The 17,454-nt window shown below is 52.2% G+C and overlaps 1 protein-coding gene across 1 annotated transcript; it reads left to right on the forward strand.

Annotated features, from left to right (window-relative positions):
- Positions 1 to 119: 119 nt before the first annotated feature.
- On the forward strand, positions 120 to 16,052 carry ANKRD16 (ankyrin repeat domain 16). Its single transcript, XM_030959644.1, has 9 exons — positions 120 to 165; positions 2,167 to 2,508; positions 3,580 to 3,800; positions 7,708 to 7,750; positions 8,573 to 8,681; positions 9,624 to 9,785; positions 12,639 to 12,717; positions 13,925 to 14,114; positions 15,591 to 16,052. The coding sequence occupies exons 2-8, from the start codon at positions 2,177 to 2,179 to the stop codon at positions 14,083 to 14,085; spliced, it is 1,107 nt and encodes a 368-aa protein (XP_030815504.1). The 5' UTR covers positions 120 to 165; positions 2,167 to 2,176; the 3' UTR covers positions 14,086 to 14,114; positions 15,591 to 16,052.
- Positions 16,053 to 17,454: the final 1,402 nt, after the last annotated feature.

A 17,454-nucleotide genomic window follows, 5' to 3' on the forward strand; every position in this document is an offset into this window, starting at 1 on the left:
CCACCGGCCCCGCCCCCTCCCCTCTGTCCAATCAGCAGCCAGATCAGCGCTCAGCGCTGTCCAATGGCGCAGCACTTCCGGGTTAGGCGGGGTTTATTTACTTCTCCCCTTGTGGTGACGTCAGTCCGTCCGCGCGTGACGTCACGAGCGCTCCGCGGCGCGCGGGTGGGTTGGAAAACCCGGGAATTTTCCCGCGGGAATTGCGCGGCTTGGGATGCGCTGGGGAGGGAATGAGGGAGGAGGGAGGGAATCCCGGGAGCCCCGGAGGGAACGGGGATTTCTGATTTTCCTGAGGAAAAAAGGAATTTTGGGGTTTTTTCCTGAGGAAAAAGGGGATTTCCCGTTCGTTTGGGAGGGAAAAGGGAATTGCTGCTTTTCCTGGAGCAGGGGTTGGTGTCTGGCTGTCCGCAGGGAAAAGGAAATTATTCGTTTTCCAGAGGAAAAAGGGAATTTCAAGTTTTCCTGAGTGAAAAAGTAAATTTATGGATTTCCAGCTGGTTTCTGGCTTTCCTAAGAGGGGCAGGAGTTTTGAGTTTTCCCAGAGGGAATAGGAATTTCTGTGTTAACCAGGGGGAGAGGCTAGTTTCTAATTTTCCTGAGGGAAAATGGAAAATCCTGGTTTTCCTGAGGAAGAAAGCCATTCCTGCTTTTCCATATGAAAAAGCAAAATTCTCTTTTTCCTGCTGGAGTGGCTAATTCCTTGTTTTCTCAAGGAAAAAGGAACCTCCTGGTTTTCCTAAAGGAAGAGGGGTATTCAGGTTTTCTGGAGGAAGAGGTGGGGTCCTGGTTTTCCTGAGTAAAAAGAAATTGTCCATTTTTTCCTGAGCAAAAAGGGAATTTCAGGATTTGCTGAGGGAATTCTGTTTTTCCTAAGGGAAAAAAGGAATTTCTTTTTGCCCAAAGGAGATGCTGCTTTCATGTTTTCCTAAGGGAAAGGCTGATTTCTGGTTTTCCAGAGGTTTTCTACTTTTCCAGAGGTTCCTGGGCATCCCAGTGGAAAAACAAAATTCTGGTTTTCCCGAGGGAGAAGAGAATTTCTGTTTTCCCTAAGGGAAAGGTCAGATCCTGGATTTCCTAAGGAAAAGAAAATCCTATTTTCTGGAGGGAGAGACCAGCTCCTAATTTTCCCAAGGAAAAATGGGATTTTTGCGTTTATTGAGGGTGTGACTGCTTCCTGAGTTTCAGAAGGAGAGGAGAATTCCTGCTTTTCCTGAGGGAAAGGCCAGATCCCGGTTTTCTGAAGGGCAATTTTTCATCATCCTGAGGGAGAAGGGAATTCCTGCTCATCCTGAGGGAGAGGCCGGTTTGTGGATTTCCTGAGGGGAAAATTCCCATTTTTTTGGAAGTAGACACCAGGTCTCTGCTTCTCCTGAGGGAGAATCTCATTCCTGCTTATCTCAACCCCCAAACCAACCACGATATCCCCCAAAATCCTGATTTTTTACCTCTTTCCCCTCAGGCCCGGCTCCATGACAGAGCAGGAGAGGCCGTAGTGAGTCCTGAGGCTGGTCTAGGAGGGAAACCTGGATGTGCTGTGGGATTTGTGGATTTCCTGAGGGAAAAATTAATGTTTTTCTGGCAGTAGACACAGGTTTCTGCTTCTCCTGAGGGAAAACCTCATACCTACATATCCCAATGCCCCAATCCAACCAGGATATCCCCCAAAATCCTGATTTTTTTACCTCTTTCCCCTCAGGCCCGGCTCCATGGCAGAACACGAGAGGCCATGGCAGCTCCTGGGGCTGGTCCAGGAGGGAAACCTGGATGTGCTGCGGGATTCATGGATTTCCTGAGGGAAAAGCTCCCATTTTTCTGGAAGTAGACACCAGGCTCTGCTTCTCCTGAGGGAGAATCTCATTCCTGCTTATCCCAACCCGCAAACCAACCAGGATATCCCCCAAAATCCTGACTTTTTACGTCTTTCCCCTCAGGCCCGGCTCTATGACAGAGCAGGAGAGGCCGTAGTGACTCCTGAGGCTGGTCTGGGAGGGAAACCTGGATGTGCTGTGGGATTCATGGATTTCCTGAGGGAAAAGCTCCCATTTTTCTGGCAGTAGACACAGGTTTCTGCTTCTCCTGAGGGAAAACCTCATTCCTGCTTGTCCCAACCCCAAACCAAGCAGGATATCCCCCAAAATCCTGATTTTTTTACCTCTTTCCCCTCAGGCCCGGCTCCATGGTGGAGCAGGAGAGGCTGCGGCGGCTCCTGAGGCTGGTCCAGGAGGGAAACCTGGCTCTCCTCCGGGGTGAGCTGAGGCTGGATGAGATTCCAGAGGCTCGCAGCTGGCGCTGGGGGCGTTTGGGAGATTCCCTCCTGCACCACGCAGCTCGCTTGGGACACCGGGACGTGCTGGAATTCCTGGTCCAGGAGATCGGGATGGACATGGAGGTGGCCAATGGGGACTACAAGAGACCCCTCCATGAGGCTGCGTCCATGGGACACGGGGAATGTGTGGCCTTCCTCCTGGAGAGAGGGGCGAGCGTGGACTGCTTGAAAAAGGCTGACTGGTAGGTGCTGGGATTTGGGATTGGGTGGGGAAGGTGGGAATGGGGCTGCTGGAGGCGGTGTTTGGGATCGTGGAATGGGTGGGAAGGAGCTTAAGGATCACCCAGGGCCACCTTCCCCTGTCCCAGGCTGCTCCAGCCCCAGTGTCCAGCCTGGCCTTGGGCCATTGCAGGGATGCAGGGGCAGCCCCAGCTGCTCTGGCAATCCCAGCCCAGCCAGGAATTCCTCATTGCCAAGATGCCATCCATGCCTGCCCTCTGGCACTGGGAGCCATTCCCTGGGTGCTGTCCCTGCAGGCCTTGGCCCCAGTCCCTCTGCAGCTCTCCTGGAGCCCCTGCAGGCCCTGCAATGTGCTGGAAGCTCTCCCTGGAGCCTTCCCTGCTCCAGGGGAACATTCCCAGCTCTCCCAGCCTGGCTCCAGCCCTGGGGCAGCTCCATGGATTCCTCTGGTTTGCTCCAGCAGCTCCATGTCCTTATATTGGGATCCCAGAGCTGGACTCCATGTGAGATCACCTGAGTGGAACAGAATTCCCTTCCCCTGCTGCCCATACTGTGGATCCAGTTGGATTTTTGGGAGAAATTGCAGCTCTGTCCCTGCTTTCCCCCCTGTTTCTCCTAAAAGCTGTAAATTACTGCTCCACTCTTCCCTTGGGCATGGGGATTTCTGGAAAAAGAAAACAAGGATTCTCCCCTGCTCCCAGATGGAAGCCTGGGAAGGTCCTTTGCAGCTGAACTGCCACAAATGCAAAGGCAGCATTCCAGAGCTGGGAATTGAGGCTGTGCCAGCCTGGAGCTGAGGCCAAGATTCCACGAGCCTGGATTTGTGTGGCCGTGCTCTTCCACCCATGGATTGACACCAGGGAGCTCTGTGCTTCCTAAGGCATATCCAAACCTTTGGGAAAAGTCTCATTTGCCTTAAAAACACAGAAAGCTCCGAGGGACTGCATGGAAAAGGAGCTGGAGTATTCCCAGCCTGGAACAGCAGTGCTGTAAAACCTCCTGGATCCTCAGGCAAAGCGCCTGAACCAGATTTGTTGTGCCAGGTTATTTTCTTTCCCTGGATCTTCTTCCAGGACTCCCCTGATGATGGCTTGCACCAGGAAGAACCTGGAAGTGATCAAAACCCTGGTGGAGCACGGAGCCAACCCGTTGTTGAGGAACAAGGATGGCTGGAATTGCTTCCACATTGCCAGCAGGGAAGGGCATCCCGAGGTGCTCCGCTACCTCCTGCATGTGTCCCCAAGCTGCTGGGACACGGAGAGCACCACGGGGAGAACTCCTCTGCACACAGCAGGTACACCAGGGCTGGATCCAGGGAAGCCTCTGCAATCCCATCCAGCCTCAGCTCATCCTGTGGGAGATCCAGGTTTCCTTCCTGGACCAACCTCAGGAGCTGCCATGGCTTCTCCTGCTCTGTCATGGAGCCGGGCCTGAGGGGAAAGGGGCTAAAAAATCAGGATTTTTAGTTGGTGTGGGACGTTGGGATAAGCAGGAATGAGGTTTTCCCTCAGGAGAAGGAGAGGCTGATGTCTACTTGCAGAAAAATGGGAATTTTCCCCTCAGAAAATTCACAAATCCTTAGGTTTTCCTTCATGAGAAGCAGAGTCTGGTGCCCACTTCTAGAAAAAACCAGGAATTTTTCCCTCAGGAAATCCACAAATCCCACAGCACATCCAGGTTTCCCTCCTGGACCAGCCTCGGGAGCTGCCATGGCCTCCTGTGCTCTGCCATGGAGCTGGGCCTGAGGGGAAAGAGGCCAAAAATCGGGATTTTGGGGAATATCCTGGTTGCTTTGGGGCGTTGTGATAAGGAAGAATGAGGTTTTCCCTCAGGAGAAGCAGAGGCAGCTGCTTCTTCTGCTCTGTCATGGAGCCAGGTCTGAGGGGAAAGGGCCAAAAAATCGGGATTTTTGGCTGGTGTGGGGGGTTGGGATAAGCAGGAATGAGGTTTTCCCTCAGGAGAAGGAGAGGCTGATGTCTACTTGCAGAAAAATGGGAATTTTCCCCTCAGGAAATCCACAAATCCAGGTTTCCCTCCTGGACCAGCCTCAGGAGTCACCACGGCCTCTCCTCCTCCACCATGGAGCCAGGCCTGAGGGGAAAGGGGCAAAAAAATCAGGATTTTGGGGGATATCCTGGTTGGATTGGGGCATTGGGATATGTAGGTATGAGGTTTTCCCTCAGGAGAAGCAGAGTCTGGTGCTCACTTCCAGAAAAACATTAATTTTTCCCTCAGGAAATCCACAAATCCCAGAGCACATCCAGGTTTCCCTCCCTGACCAGCCTAAGGAGTAACCATGGCCTCTCCCACTCTGCAATGGAGCCGGGCCTGAGGGGAAAGGGGCAAAAAATGGGAATTTTTGGGGGATATTGTGGTTGGGTCTGGAGGTTTGGGATAAGCAGGAATGAGGTTTTCCCTCAGGAGAAGCAGAAACTGGTGTCTACTTCCAAAAAAACGGGAATTTTTCCCTCAGGAAATCCACAAATCCTTAGGTTTTCCCTCGGGAGGAGCAGAGCCTGGTGCCTACTTCCAGAAAAATGGGAATTTTTCCCTCAGGAAATCCACAAACCCGGCCTCTTGGAATTCTTGGGATCCTTGGATCAAGTCCATCTCTCCCTGGCACAGATGGATCCGAGCTCCCTTGGAACAGGGATATGGTTTTCCTTCCTGGTGTGAAGAGCTCCCCAGCTCCAAGCACATCCTGGCATTTGCAATTCCTGAAAGCAGCAGAGCTGCTGACAGGAACTTTTTGGGATCTGCCTGCGGATGGATTTCTTTATCACAGCCTCAAGCTGGGCCTGGGGAGGTGCAGCTGGGATATTGGGAAAATTCCTTCCTGGAAAGGAATTGTAAGAATTGGTAAGCATTGGGATGAGCTGCCCAGGGCAAGCGTGGAGTCCCCATTCCTGGAGGGATTTAAAATCCATGTGGATGTGGCACCTGGGGACATGGGGCAGTGGTGGCTGTGGCAGTGCTGGCAATGGTTGTGCTCAAATTCTTTTCCAACCAAAATGTCTCCCATGATTCCAATTACAAACTCCAAATTTTGGAGTCCCCTTGCCCTCATGCCATGATGAGAATTCCAAAGGGCCTTTCTGTGAAGGAGAGGGACAATCCCTGCTGGCAATACACAGGAGCTGTCGTTGGAGCCCACCATGTCCACAGTTCCCTTTCCCTGCCCTTTTCCTTACTTTTAAGGGATATTTAAAGGGAATGGGCAGGTTTAGGAATCCCAGCCATCCTCTGGGAAGCACAAGAGGGCTCAGACCACATCCAGAGTGGGAATCAGGCTGTGTATTCCAGGCCTCAGCGGCAGAGATGAGCCCTGGCTGCCCAAACTCCTTTCCCAAAGAATTTAATTGGGATTGACTCCCTGGAAAAACCCGAGGTGCTGGGAGGAGCCCCTGCTGTGCTGTCACTCCCGTGGCTTTTCCAGCCCTTGCTCTGTCACTCCTGGCTCATCAGCAGTGACAATCCCAGCCCTTGGGCACCACTGAGTCCTTGTGCTTGACCTGGGAATGCAAAAACCAGGGAATGAGTTGGTGGTGGGATCACAGCAGGTTGCCTGAAGTGGCTGATCCCGATTTTTTTAATGTTCTCCCATCCCTGCCCAGTTCTGGGGGTTGTTTCCATGGAGCTGGCAGCTCCTCTCCCTGCAGGAGGTGGATGCTGGGTGGGGATCTGGGAGCTGAGGGGCTGGGGCAGGGTCAGGAGCAGGGTGAGCTCTGGGATTTGGGATCATCCTGTGGGAAAGGGGGAATTCTGACCTCGAGGCCAACTCTTCTCCCTGCCTTGGGAGATGGGAATACAGCTGGGATCCAGCACCTGGATTCTGCTTCCTAGAGGTGTCTCCACCTGTGTTTTCTGTGGCAAAGCCACCAGTCCACAATTTGGGTGGATTTCTGGAATTTCCTAACCCAGCCAGACCCTGGAGCAGCAGCTGGAGTGGGAGTGCCTGGGAATGGGGAAGGGCTGGAATTAGGGAATTAGGGAATTAGGACTTAACCCCCCAGTGCCCTCAGTGCAATTTGATCCCAAACTGCTGCTCCCTGGTATCCCCACACTTACCCCAGGGGATATTCCCAGTTCCCAAGGCAGGAGCAGGCCTGGGGGGCTGGAGATGGTGTTGGAGCTGCTGGGGGAACTCATGTCAGGACCAACTGCCTTTTCCTTGGGTTTCCATGGGTTTCCATCCCAGGGGTGTGGATTTGAGCACATTAACCCGTGACCAGGCCAGCTGCCTTCCTGAAGGGTCATTTTCTCCCCCCTGCAATTATTTTTTATATTAATAAGGGTTGATTCCTTCAGCTTTGTTGCTTCTTTCTATCCCGAGGGAAGAAAGCTGGGAAGAGGTAATTGGAGGATATGGAATGCAGCAGTGGATCCCAGCTGTCCCGAGTCTCTGTTCCTGATAAAAGATGGAATTGTGAGGGATTTTTCTTCCCATGACTTGGATTCATCAGCTTAGGTGAAGAACAGGCAGGGAGCAGGAGCAAAGAGCCAAAATCTGGGAATCCCTCACTGGGATTCCAGCTCAAAGTTGTTCCTGGGAGCACACATTTCCCAGGAGCCCTTTTTCCATCAGCTGATGGAGCAGCTCCAGCCTTGGTTTGATATTATTTTTCTCTTGGATGTGTTCCATTTGTTTTGCAAAATGACCTGCAGGGAAAAAAAAAAAAAAAAGCTGGATCAAAGCTGTGTGAAGTGAAATGTTTAAAAGATCAAGAAAAAACTGGAATATTTCAGTGCCTCGGGTTCAAATCCTCCCCCTCTGTTGTTGTTTTCCCTCTGAGGTGGGTGAGGATGATGAGGTGGGAGTGGCTGAGGAGGGCTGGGAGTGTTATCCAGCATTTCCCCAGCTCCCTGCTCTGTGTTCCTTTTGCTTCTCCCAATTCGGGAATGAACAAATAACTGGGAGAAACCCTCTTTGTTCCAGCTGAATTCTGTGGCAGATGGAGCCAGGCAGTGCCCATTCCATCCCTCCCTTTTCCCTGCTTTACCTCACATTTCCCAATGGCATCAGAGGAAGGGAAACTTTTTTTTTTTAATCCACCAGAAAACTGATGGGAATGAAGCCCCTTGGAGCCCCTTCCCTCATCCCAAAAGGATCAGCACCCCGAGCATGCCTCACTGTAGGAACACAATGCCACAAACCTACAACCAACCCATGTTTTTCCTGATTTTTCCCCATCTTTTCCCAGCGATGCACGGCTGTTCCCAGGTCGTGGAGCTGCTCCTGGAACGGTAAGCAGGCTCCTTCCAGCTTTTCCAGCTTTTTCTGCCCCAGCTCCCATTCCCTGCCAGGATTTGGACACAAAGGATGCTTGTGCTGTTCCAGCTGCCCTGCCCTCCATCCCGAGGCTGGCTCCTTGTGCTCCAGGTTTTTCCCAGCTGGGAAAGACACAAGGATTCCCTGGGGATGGGCTCCCTCTTGGTTGTGACACAAATCCCAGTTATGTAACTCAGCCCTGGCTTTGTTTTCCCTGCTGATTCATTCCCAGTGTGACAACAACCAGAGCAGCTTCCCTAGGCTGGGCTTATCCTTGTTTTCCTGGGAAATTGCTGGGAAATGGCTTTAAAGCAGCTCTGTTCTCCCTTCCCAGAGCTGGGGCAGCTTTCCCTGGGCATGGCAGCTCATCCCAGCCTGTCCATGCTTGGCCCAGCATGAATAGCTCTGTGATCTAAGCCAGGCTTTAATTCAGTTTTCTCTCATTTCACTGGAGTTTAACCTGAATGTCATTGGTGGGCTCTGATTTTGTACATCATTCCATGAGGATCTGGTTATTCCCTGCTTCCAGTGCACTCCTGGTCCCTTCTGGAAACCCTCTGGTCAGGAAAAAGGGAATTATAAATGATCTGTAGAGCCCAAACGAGCTGAACCAGATCTCTGACCCCAAAAAACCCACAAGTCATTCCCCAGGCCCTAAAACACCAGGACAGGTTTATCCATGCTCTATGGATGAGCTTCAAAAATTCCATTTTCAATCCCAGCTGCTGAGTCTCCTTCCATGAGGATTTTGGAGCTGCCCACAGCCCTGTGCTGGTTTTCTCTCCTGTCCCTTGCAGGTGCCAGTACAAAGCTGACAGCAGGGACAGCTGTGGGGTCACTCCCTTCATGGATGCTCTCCAGAACGGGCACGTTGGCATCGCCCGGCTGCTCCTGGAGAAACACCAGGTGGGTGCCAGAATTCCTCACTGCCGGGGCAGGTGAGCCCCCTGTTCATCCTGACTGGAGCGTGAGGAAGCAAATTTCCAGATTGTAAAGAGAGAAATTGTGTCAAAAGGCAAATCCCCGCTGGAGATGAGAAGGGTTTGGTTGAGTGGGGTCGTCAGGAATCAGCTCGTGGGGCAGGAATCATGGAATGGTTTGGGTTGGAAGAACTTTAAAGAAGTTTAAAAAACTTCAAAAATCATCTCGTTCCACCCCTGCCGTGGGCAGGGACACCTTCCATTATCCAAGGGGATTCCAAGCCCTGTCCAGCCTGGCCTGGGACACTGCCAGGGATCCAGGGGCAGCCACAGCTTTGGTGGTGAACGTGTCCCCAGAGCTGCTGGAGTGGGATGGTGACACCAGGCAGTGGCAGGAGGGGACAGGACATTCCCAGTGCTCCTGTGGCAGAGCCAAAAGCAGCTCTTGGAATGCCAGGACTCGGCATGGAGGCTCCAGTGGCCATGGATAACGTGGAAATGTCCATCCATGAGTTATCCAGAGCTCCTCCCTGCCCTCCCTCTCTCCCAGCAGCTCCTGCTCCTGTGCTGGCTCCCAAAAATCCCTGATTTCCTCCAGGGAATGCCATTGGAGCCAGTTGTGCACAGCAGGAACCAGACCACTGCAATCAATCATTTATTGATGATTGATTGATTGATTGCTGGATGATCCCAGCTGGTTGGGATCCCCTCATGGCTGATTCTCCCAGAGGTGTTGGTCAGATCCTGGATTTCCTAAGGGAAAGGAAATCCTGTTTTCTGGATTGGGAAGTTTGTTGTGGTTTTAACCTCACATTCCAGGCACTGAGCGTGGGAGAGGTGGGAAACCTCGTGGAGTTTTCCAGAGGGTGCTGATCTCATTTGGGGTGAGTGCACTTTGTGTTATTTCCGTGCTGTTCCTTCACTGCAGGCCTGTCCCACAGCTGTGGATGCCCTGGGTGCTCAGGCCCTGCACAGGGCAGCTGTGACAGCCCAGGATGGCTCCATCCAGTTCCTGGTGTGCGAGCTGGGCGTGGATGTCAACGGCAGAGCAACGTCCCTGCAGCTGCCAGCCCTGCACTATGCAGCCAAGGTTTGTCCCTGCTCCCAAATCCCCTTGGATAGCCTGGGCCAGGCACCTAAACCAGGCTGGATCAGGTGTTGGCCACCATGGAGGAATTGCCTTCCTGGCTCCTCCTCTGCCACTGTCCATCTGCTCCTGACCAGTCCCATCCCTGTCCCGTTCCTGACCAGTCCCATCCCTGTCCCGTTCCTGACCAGTCCCATTCCCTGTCCCATTCCTGACCAGTCCCATTCCCTGTCCCATTCCTGACCAGTCCCATCCCTGTCCCGTTCCTGACCAGTCCCATCCCTGTCCCATTCCTGACCAGTCCCATTCCCTGTTTTCTGGGCATCAGAAGAAATGTGGGCAGCAGGGTGAGGGTGGGATTCTCCTCCTCTGCTCTGCTCTGCTCTGGTGAGATCCCACCTGGAGCACCAGATCCCAGCCCTGCAACCAACAGCAGCAGCACCTGGAGCTGCTGGAGAGAGCCCAGAGGAACCCATGGAGCTGCTCCAGGGCTGGAGCCAGCTTGGGAGAGCTGGGGCTGCTCACCTGGAGCAGGGAAGGCTCCAGGGAGAGCTTCCAGCACATTGCAGGGCCTGCAGGGGCTCCAGGAGAGCTGCAGAGGGACTGGGGCCAAGGCCTGCAGGGACAGCACCCAGGGAATGGCTCCCACTGCCAGAGGGCAGGCATGGATGGCATCTTGGCAATGAGGAATTCCTGGCTGGGCTGGCATTGCCAGAGCAGCTGGGGCTGCCCCTGCATCCCTGGCAGTGCCCAAGGCCAGGCTGGACACTGGGGCTGGAGCACCTGGGACAGTGGGAGGTGTCCCTGCCATGGCAGGGGTGGCACTGGAGGAGCTCTGAGATCCTTCCCACTGCAGGAATTCCATGTTTGTGTCCAGCTGCCTGCAGAGGAGGGATAGGAGGTGTCCAGAAGTGGGAAAGGAGAACTGGGAAGGTGGGGGGAGCTCCCAGAATTTTATCAGTGTCCTTCACACCAGAGTTGTTTTGAATTCCAGAACTGGAGGAGCTTTCTCCTCCTCCCAGCCTGTGTGGGGAGCAGAGCTGTAGGTCCTGCAGCATTCCCTGGGAATGCAGAGCAGATCCCAACATTTCCCTACTGACCAGGATCCCTCCTGGGACCCAGCTGGCAGCACAGGAATGTCCCTGCTCAGACCCAGGGATGTTAAACCCAGGATTTTGGCTTGTAGTGGGAATAAAACCTCATCCCAGTGCCCTGATCCTACAGAAACATCTGGGAATGCAGAGCAGATCCCAACATTTCCCTACTGACCAGGATCCCTCCTGGGACCCAGCTGGCAGCACAGGAATGTCCCTGCTCAGACCCAGGGATGTTAAACCCAGGATTTCAACAGCACTCTGAGCCTTGTAGTGGGAATAAAACCTCATCCCAGTGCCCTGCTCCTACAAAACCATCCGTGCCACTCCCTGGGGATGCTGGCACCATCCAGCCCTGCCACAAAGGAGCCCTTTCTCCCATTTTCCTGGCCTCCTGCTCCCAGAAGCCACGTTCAAAGCCCTTCTGGTTGCCAAGGGTACGTTGAACAGCAAGGCTCTGGGGGGAATATAATGTGCCTTGGAGAAAATCCCAGCTCCTGGCTGATTTGGGAATGACTGGATGGGATTCTCTCCCTTCCCTCCCCAGGCTTGGTGTCACTTTGTATTTACAGCACCACTTGTTTGCCTGGTGGGTTGTGTTTTTATCTCCCTCTTTTCTTACTCTTTTGCATTTATAAACACATGAAAATCAAATTATTTTTTAAATTCGATTTGCTGCCAGGGCTGTGGCAGCTGCAGCAGTTCCTGGCTCAGTGGCTTTCCCATGGAATTGGGTTTGCAGGGAAATGGGAGCCTTGGGATCAGGGAAGATGCTGTGGAACCCTGTGGGAATAGGGAAAAAGAGAGGGTGGGGAGGGGATAAAAAGAAGAGCTTTCCATTCCCAGGCTGCAGGACAAAGACTAATTCATGGCATTGAGGATGTAATTCCAAAATCAGGCGTGTTATTTAGGGAGAAAGGATTTATTTCTGGAAAAGCCTGTGCAGGGTAGAAGGAGGTGGGGGCTGTGCTGGGTTTTTCCCTGTGGAATTTGAAATTGGCTCCTGGCAGAGGAAGGAGGGGAGGACACAGTGGCTTGGGGCTGGCTGGGTCTTCTCCCAGGGGATCCCAAATGCTGGAGGAATCCTTTGGGAAATGCCAGTGCCTGAGGGAGGCAGATGAGCAACAGCCCAGATCAGCAACAGGTGCTGCTCCTGGAGCTGGAATAACCTTGGAAACATCAACTCCAGATCCCCTGGGAAGTGCAGGGATTTGAAACTCAACATTGCAGAGACCTCAGAGCCCCTGCCAGGGCCTGAAGGGGCTCAGGAGAGATACCTGGGATAAGGGATGGAGGAACAGCACCCAGGGAATGGCTCCCACTGCCAGAGGGCAGGCATGGATGGGATCTTGGCAATGAGGAATTCCTGGCTGGGCTGGGATTGCCAGAGCAGCTGGGGCTGCCCCTGCATCCCTGGATTGGAGCACCCTGAAATAAGGAAGGTGTCCCTGGCTGTGTTTGGGGTTGGAATTTGATGATCTTTAGGGATTTTTTCCAACCCATACCATGCTGGGATTTTATGAAGCTGCCTGGTGGCACCTTTCTGGCCAGTTCCTATGGGATAATTCCCATGGGATGACACAGAGTCCCATTGCTGCCTCATGGATCTGATCTGAAGGCAGCTGAGCCTGATTTCCACCTGCTCCAAGATCCTCTGGAGCTCCTGGTGCCCCAGACCTGACCAGGCCAGGGCAGATCTGTGCAGTCCCAGGTGAGGGATGGATCCAAGCCCAGAGCTGATCCCAAATTCCGCGTTCTGCAGGAAGGACATGGCCACACCATCCAGACCCTGCTGTCCCTCGGTGCTGATCTCCAGGCCAAGGATGGGAAGGGCCGTTCTGGTGAGAATTCCAAGCTGCTTTTCCAAGCTTTACGTGACACCAAGAGCTTCCATAAGCACATCCCAACCTCAGCATGCAGGGAGATGCCAAATCCATGGATATATTTGCTCTGGGAGGAGCACGAGGAATCATCCCAGGGGTTTTTTGGGCATTTTGCATTCCCTGGCTTTCAATTTGCTGGAATTTCTGCTGGGGCTTTTCCCTTGGGGGAAGAACAAAGACCCAAATTGGGAAATTCCTGCTTATTTTTCACCTGAGGAGCTCCGATGCTGCCTCTTCCCCATCAAATTTGGCTGGAATGATCCTGTTGGATGGACAAACACAAGGATTGAGCTCTCCAGCCTCAATTCCTCAGCAAACAGCCTGGAAATGGCTGATGAGCAAATAATACCAGAGAGCTGGCACGGAAATGGAGTTGCTATAGCGATGCCGGAGAGTCGGCATTCCCAGCGGGAAAGGCTCCGGCAGCTCTTGCATCAGCATCTCCCCCCAAAAAATATTAAAAATTAAAATGAAAAAAGACAAATTTGTTTCAGCCATTGCCAAAATTGTCAAATTCCCCAGCCGTGGGGTTTGGTTAAAGCCATGTTTCAGCGGTGCCATCTCTCCCTCCGCCCCCTCAGTGACTAAATCCGAGCTCTGCTGAGCTCATCCAACCCTGGGATGTTTTTTCCTGTGGCTCCTCCTTGGCTGGGTTTGGGTCACTGCGTCCTTGGGGAGCTTCTCATCCACATCAGGATTATCCAGAGGGATCAGGATGCCTCCTTTGGATTAGATGGAAGATTTTTAACAGTGAGGGTGGGGAGGAGCTGGGATGGCATTGCCAGAGCAGCTGGGGCTGCCCCTGGATCCCTGCAATGTCCAGGGCCAGGCTGGGCACTGGGGCTGGAGCACCTGGGACAGTGGGAGGTGTCCCTGCCATGGCAGGGCTGGCACTGGCTGATCTTAAACTGGATGACCCCAAACTTAATCCTGCAATTCCATCCCAACCCAAAACCCATCCAGGTGGAACTCAGACTCAATGACCCCCAAACTTAATCCTGCAATTCCATCCCAACCCCAAAAACCCAAACCCCTCCATAACCCCACAGTGGCAAAACCCTCATTTTTTCACCCTCCGCCTGCTCATTCCCACGGGAATGCTGTTTTCCTGCAGAGCAGGGTGAGGCAGGGCCAGGAGGTGACCGGGGTGGTGTTGTGTCCCCAGCCCTGCACGTGGCCAGCGCCGGGCAGCGCGCGGGGGCCGTGGGGGTCCTGCTGCGGGCCGGCCTCCAGGATGCTCCTGATGCCACGGGAACGCTGGCCCAGCAGCTGGCCAGGAGCCCTGATGTCATCCAGCTCTTCCAGGGAACACCAGGCAGCACCTGAAGAGGAGGAACCTGCTCCTTTTCCACATGGTACAGTGCTTATTCCTTATTGCAGGGGTTCCATACTGGTGTCTCCTTATCACAAAAGTTTCACATCTTCTTGGTGTTTGAGCAGCTCCTCAGAGCACTGACTCTTTCTCCTTCACAAAGCAGCCAGCTGACTCCAGTTCCTTTCTCAACATCAACCCACTCTTTTATAGCACTCTTCTTCTCACTGGGTACAGCTGTGGCCTGTTCCTAATCTTTGATAATTGGCCCAGCTGCAGCTCCTCAGGGGTGAGATTACTTTCTGCACCATCTTTATTTTCTTACGTTCTATCCCCCCACAACAAACTGCATTTCCCATCCAAAATCCAGCTGTGGGATGGAGCCTGTGGCATTAGGAGTGATTGTCACTCAAGGGCACAGCCCAGCACGGGGTCCTGTTGTGCCTCAGCCCATGGATCCAGCCTGGTGTGATCCCAGAGCTGACTGAAGGTGCCCTTGATCTGCTGGCATCTATTGCAGGGGTTCCATATCACAAAAATTGTCTCCTATCACAAAAGTTCCACACGTTCTCAGCTCCTCAGAGCACTGACTCTTTTTCCTTCACAAAGCACCCAGCTGACTCCAGTTCCCTTCTCAACATCAACCCACTCTTTTATAGCATCTTCTTCTCACTGGGTACAGCTGTGGCCTGTTCCTAATCTTTGATAATTGGCCCAGCTGCAGCTCCTCAGGGGTGAGATTACTTTCTACACCATCTTTATTTTTTTATATTCTATCCCCCTCCCAATTCCTTGCCAGATTTAGGGAAACAGCTGATTAAAATCCCCAAGTTGATCTCCAAAGTGAGGAGTCTCTTTAAATTAAGGATTCCCCCAAATAGGGGACTTGCCCCAAAAAGAGAACTCCCTTCAATTGTATCTCCCACTAATGAGAGGACCCCAAAAATTAAGAATCCCCCCAAATAGAGGATCCTCCCCTAAACTGAGGAAAAAGCTCCTAAATTGAGGAAATCCCCCCCAAATTGAAGACCCCCTAAATGGAAGACCCCTCCCCAGACTGAAAACTCCCCCAAACTGATGAATACCCTAAACAGAGGAACCCCCCGGGTTAAGGAGCCCCCCAAAACTGAGGTTCCCCCCAAATTTAGCTCTGACCCCAAATAAAGAATCCCCATAAACCGAGGATTTTTACCCAGAATTGAGCAGAGGAGCCAAGCTTGGCATTTGGGAGTAGATTTAGGAGAAATGTTTTAAATAGGATTCTCTCAAAAGATAATGGAGGTGATGGGTCTGGGCTCTCCTTGGGAGGGTGGGCAGGCCCTGGCACAGGTTTCCCAAAGAAGTTTTGGCTGCTCCATCCCTGGAAGTGTCCAAGGGCAGGTTGGAGCTGGGATAGTGGGAGGTGTCCCTGCCCATTGGAATGAGATGATCTTTAAGGTCCCTTCCCACCCAAATGATGACATCCCTGTTCTGATCCATGGTTATAAATTTATTTTCTTCTTTGCCCTCTTCTGTGCAGCTGCCTGAAACAGAACCATCCAAGGGAAGTGCCACTTCTAGGGATCCTCACGGCTTTTCCTGGGAATTTCCCCACCCTGAACATCCCCCTGGAGAAGATCCACCTGGATCATGGATTTACCTGCTCTCCACTAATCCCTTAAACTGCTTTAACTTGTAATTTAATTTTTAATGTGACCTCTTTGGCTAGGACAGAGACTCTTGAAGCTGCATCAGCCTTTTGAATCCTTTTTGTAGCTCACAGCTGATCCCAAAACCTGCAGGAATCTGCAGTGGGAGCTCAGCCTGGTGAGAGGACATCAGGGATCTCTGGATCAGACTAAAACAAGGAGGTGTTTTATCCCAGACTGGAATGCTGGGAATTCCCAGCACTGATCAACTTGAAATCTGCTCTTGGAAGCCTGGAGAACCCAGCAAGGTGAGAGCAGCTGCAGCTCTTGGGTTTGTGCAGCTGGAATTACAAATTCCATCCAAAACTGATGTGTCCTTGTCTGTTTGCGATGCCAAGAGGTAAAAACTGATGGAATTCTGCTTTTTTGGGGGTGGCAGATGTTAAAAATCAGGAAGGGAGCGAGTTAAGGCGTGCACCGTGAGCCATGGCTGGGTTTGAGTGGGACATTCCCACCTTGCTCTCCCTGGAGCAGCAATTTTGGATCAGCACCTGAGTGGGTGAGGAAATTATTTTATTCCTCCAAAAGGAATAAAAACAAAAAAAAAATTAAAGGATTAAATTTAAAATTTAATCCTTACATTTAAAATAGCTGTGTCCTCCCAGTATTGCTGATGAGAAAAACCAGTGGGAATGTTCCCAAATATCCATGGAAACACAAAGGGGAAACTCCTTAAAAACACGGGGAGCACCTTCAAAACACAAAGGGGAATGTGAATTATTTTGAGGGTTAAAAAAGGAACATGGACTCAGCTTTATCCCTGCAGAATTCCCCCAGGGAGTTCTGGTTTTTCCCAAAAATTTTTCCTTCTCGTTTTTTTTTCCCCAAACAGGGTTTTGGGAAGTAGGAATGCAGCCTAATGAGGGGTGTTTGTTGGGATAATTAGCAAATTTCCCATCCAGAGTGGTTCATGGGGTGCCTGGGATGGGATGGAAAAGCATCAGATGTGAAAGGGATTGGGGGGGTCCAATTAAACCCCCCTAAACTGAGGAGCCCCCAAATTGAGGAACCCCTCATTTAAAGACCCCGCTAAACTGACAACCCACCCTAATTAAGAACCTCCCTCAAGTAAGGATCCTCCCCACAAAAACCCCTAAATCGAGGGCCTCCCCAATATTAAGGAACATCCCCAAACTGAGGATCCCCTTGAAATTAAGGATCCCCCAAATAGGGGACTCCCCCAAAAAGAGAACCCCCCCTTCAATTGCATCCCCCACTAACGAGATGTCCCCCAAAATTAAGAACCCCCCCCAAATAGAGGATCCTCTCCTAAATTGAGGAAAAAAACCCAAATTGAGGATCCTCTGAAAGGAGGATCCCCCCCAGACTGAAAACCCCCCCAAACTGACGAATACCCTAAATAAAGGAACCCCCCAGGCTAAGGAGCCCACCAAAACTGAGGACCCCCCAAACCTAGGTCTGTCCCCATATAAAGAACCCCCCCATAAACCGAGGGCCCCCCTCCAAGTGGAGGAAATTCCCTAAACTGAGGAATCCCCCAAACTGAGGATCCATGAAAACTGAGGACCACCCCCCACTGAAGGGCCCCCCTAAACTGAGACCACCCCAAATAAAGGACTCTCCCAAATTGAAGGCTCCCTAAACTGAAGTGCCCCCCAAATTGAGGAACCCCATAAATTGAGGAGCACCCCCAAATTTAGGACCCCCCCATATAAAGGCTCCCCCCCTGCGCGC

The sequence above is a fragment of the Camarhynchus parvulus genome, chromosome 1A (assembly GCF_901933205.1).
Source record: "Camarhynchus parvulus chromosome 1A, STF_HiC, whole genome shotgun sequence".
Classification (NCBI taxonomy): Eukaryota; Metazoa; Chordata; class Aves; order Passeriformes; family Thraupidae; genus Camarhynchus; species Camarhynchus parvulus.

What these genes read in the sequence shown, in the direction of transcription:
- ANKRD16 (XM_030959644.1), top strand. Translation starts at nt 2,177, where the DNA reads ATGGTGGAGCAGGAGAGGCTGCGGCGGCTCCTGAGGCTGGTCCAGGAG. An exon ending in AACTCCTCTGCACACAGCAG is followed by an intron (nt 3,801 to 7,707) that starts GTACACCAGGGC and finishes ATCTTTTCCCAG; the next exon opens with CGATGCACGGCTGTTCCCAG. An exon ending in CCCTGCACTATGCAGCCAAG is followed by an intron (nt 9,786 to 12,638) that starts GTTTGTCCCTGC and finishes CGCGTTCTGCAG; the next exon opens with GAAGGACATGGCCACACCAT.